Raw genomic sequence first — 3,055 nt, 5'->3', positions numbered from 1 at the left:
GAGGTATTAGCGATTAAACAACATAAATCGGATTTATTGAACAAAAAAGATGAAATAAGAGGATTATCTGAAATTTGGGAAAACATATTATAATTTTTAACGACTTTTATTGTTAATAAACGATTTTTATACATTTTATTTTTATCAAGAGAATTTTTAACATTTTGTGCATGCATGTTGAAAGACGTTTTTAGTTGTGATCTGAAGATGCTCTGACAAAGATCAGGGAGAAAATTTATCAAAATTTAATTTGTTATTTATTGCCTTAAACCCAAGAAATATTTGCTAATTAACTATGAAAAGGCAAACCTATAAAGAATTCAATACCAGATCGTTTTTTTTAACCAATGAATGTTCTAAAATGTTTGATCACGTGATGTAAATTAAAAAGGATAGCCAAAGCTGTATGACTGCTGTGAAAACAACACCAAAACAACATGAAACAACAACATGAAGACGCACATGCACATGCAGATGTTAATATTGATACATCCTATGTCAATAGTGGTAGTTTAATTCAGCAACAAAACCCAGATATAAGACATCAGTTAGTTGATTTAATGCCTTCATATCCAACTCTCTGGAATTTAAGTTTACTGGAGACGCTGAGAGGTTTAGACGAGAGAAAAAATACGTTGGCACGAAATAAAATCCAACAAGTGTTGTTTGACATAAAATTTGAAAAGTAAAAACAATTTATATAATATATACTGCAACTCGTTTTCTTTAAAATTTTGTTGATATTACGTATAGACTTGTTTGTTATATTACAAAGACAAAGTTTCGTAAACATAACATCTGAGTAGGATACCACTCAAATCTTACAAAAGAAAAGCCATTTTCTTTTTTTGAACAAAACAAAGGAACAAAATCAGAAGAACATTGTTTAGTAATAAAATATTAAAAGATTCAGGAATTATTGAGGACTGTGCTCTATGAGAAAGATGTTTTATGCTACTTTGTATTTTCTAAATATAAATATAAAAAATATTTACTTATGAGTCAAATATGTCTGCATTTTGTTGCCAGGAAACACATCCAATGTCTGTCATAAATTACTCGCAAAAACTATCACGAACTTCCTTAGCCTCCAATGTAAAATTGTTTGAAGACACTCTTTTAATGTCTAATAACGCTCCTTGAAAATTCTCTTCATCTCTCCAACTACCCTCTTTCAACATACCATTTGTAACACAATCACCAAAGCCGGACGGGCAGTACATTTTCCTATCATCCATTAAAAAATTATGCAAGGCTACTGCTGCTTTTGTTATTTCTGTAACGTGTTTTACAGTGCCAATTATGGACCTGCGAAAGATTCGAAATCTGGATGCGCATATGCCAAATGTATTTTCTATTACTCGCCTAGCTCTTGATAGCCTGTAGTTAAATATGCGCCTTCCATCATTTAATAAATTACGAGGATAAGGTTTAACCAAATTGATTTTTAAAGGAAATGCCTCATCTCCAACGAAACTCCTCATCTCCAACGAAACATATGGGAAATTCACCTTATCATATCCACGAAAATATCTTGAGTGGGGGAGCTGAAATAGATTTTCATTGATTGCATACCCAATATTTCCGCTTGAAAATACACCTGCGTCACTTTGGCGGCCACTATCACCAATATCAACTAATAAAAACTTGTAGTCTGCATCGCATATTGCCATTAACACTATGCTGTGGGTCTTTTTATAATTAAAAAAAGATGAACCTCCACGTGCTGGGGCTTGCATTACCACATGCTTTCCATCAATTGCCCCAATACAGTTAGGGAACTGCCAAAGTTTCTCAAAATTTGCAGCTATTTTTTTTCCATTCTGCTTGCGTTGATGGACATTTTAACTGTCCTGCTCCCAACAACTTTTCCCATATGGCATTGCATGTTTCGCTTATAATTCTACCAACTGTTGTAGGTCCCACGCGATAACTGCTTGCTATGGTAGATTTTGCATCTCCAGTCACTAGATATCTTAAAGTAATGCACAAACGTTGATCAGCAGATATGCTTTCACGTTTTAGATGCAATTTAGAAAACAATGGCGCCACATAAGATAGAAGTTTTTCGTATTTTTCAGGTAACATGCGAAATTGTTTAAAGAAATACTCGTGATCAAAGAGACGTAGATCTTTAATTAATAGATGGTATTCTCCTTTTTGTTTTCTTTCTTGGAAAATTGTTCTTACCCACCATCTTTTTTTGTATTTATTCCTGAACTTTCTTCTTTGAATGCGTCTCTTTAAAACTATCAAAAGTAGCAAAGTTCTAATGTTTATTGCAGCCATATTTGTTTAAAAATTTTTTAAATGAAAATTCGCGCTCTTTTAGAAGTGGAAATCTTTACTTGGATCTGGATCGGATTATAGTTTGATCCCATCCTGGTCTGATCCGGTCCGATCCAGACAAGTGGAAACCAGCCTTTACTGATTTTAACATTTTTTTAGTTTGTAACAAGAAGCCGAGCGGCTTGAACCTCTAGGCAATTTCTGCGTAGTACTTTCAAGACCTTATAATTTCGATTCTTACTCAATTTTTTCATGCTTTTTGTGTCATGAAGCAGTTTTAAGCACGGGTGATTATAAATGTTTACAGTAAACTCATGGTTATTCGAAGCCTCAAGGGGGATAAGAATTTACTTCGAATAACCGGGAGTTCGAATAACTGAAAAATTCGTTTTCCCGCCAGATTTTCAACTTAACCTTAATGGGATGGACTTTTCTTAAGTAATTGAGGCATTGTGGTTCAGTTGAGCGTGTAAACACAAAGAATTTTTACTTTTTGAAGAAAGAATAAATTTGAACAAATTGTTAACAGGTTTTAAAATATGAAAGTTATAAAGAAAATGTATCTAGTAAATACAAGGAGTTCAACTCTTAAAAAAATCTTTAATGCTACATTGTTTTTTACTATCGATGTAGTGTTTTTGACATGTACGTGTTATCATGTTTAACTGCTTTATGATTTCAGGACCATTCTCGTCAAACAAAGACCATCTTTCCAACAATTCTAAGGCCTCTTCCAACTCTGACTGCTTTGGCTTCTTGGGGGGGA

General features: G+C 33.4%; 1 protein-coding gene across 1 annotated transcript; it reads right to left on the bottom strand.

Annotated features, from left to right (window-relative positions):
- Window positions 1-1,055: 1,055 nt before the first annotated feature.
- On the bottom strand, window positions 1,056-1,673 carry LOC130623210 (uncharacterized). The gene has a single exon (XM_057438690.1). The coding sequence runs from the start codon at window positions 1,671-1,673 to the stop codon at window positions 1,056-1,058; it is 618 nt and encodes a 205-aa protein (XP_057294673.1).
- Window positions 1,674-3,055: the final 1,382 nt, after the last annotated feature.

This window comes from Hydractinia symbiolongicarpus, chromosome 13 (genome assembly GCF_029227915.1).
Source record: "Hydractinia symbiolongicarpus strain clone_291-10 chromosome 13, HSymV2.1, whole genome shotgun sequence".
Taxonomy (NCBI): domain Eukaryota; kingdom Metazoa; phylum Cnidaria; class Hydrozoa; order Anthoathecata; family Hydractiniidae; genus Hydractinia; species Hydractinia symbiolongicarpus.
Note: the sequence above shows the minus strand (reverse complement) of the source record. Positions and strands in the feature narration are given on the sequence as shown.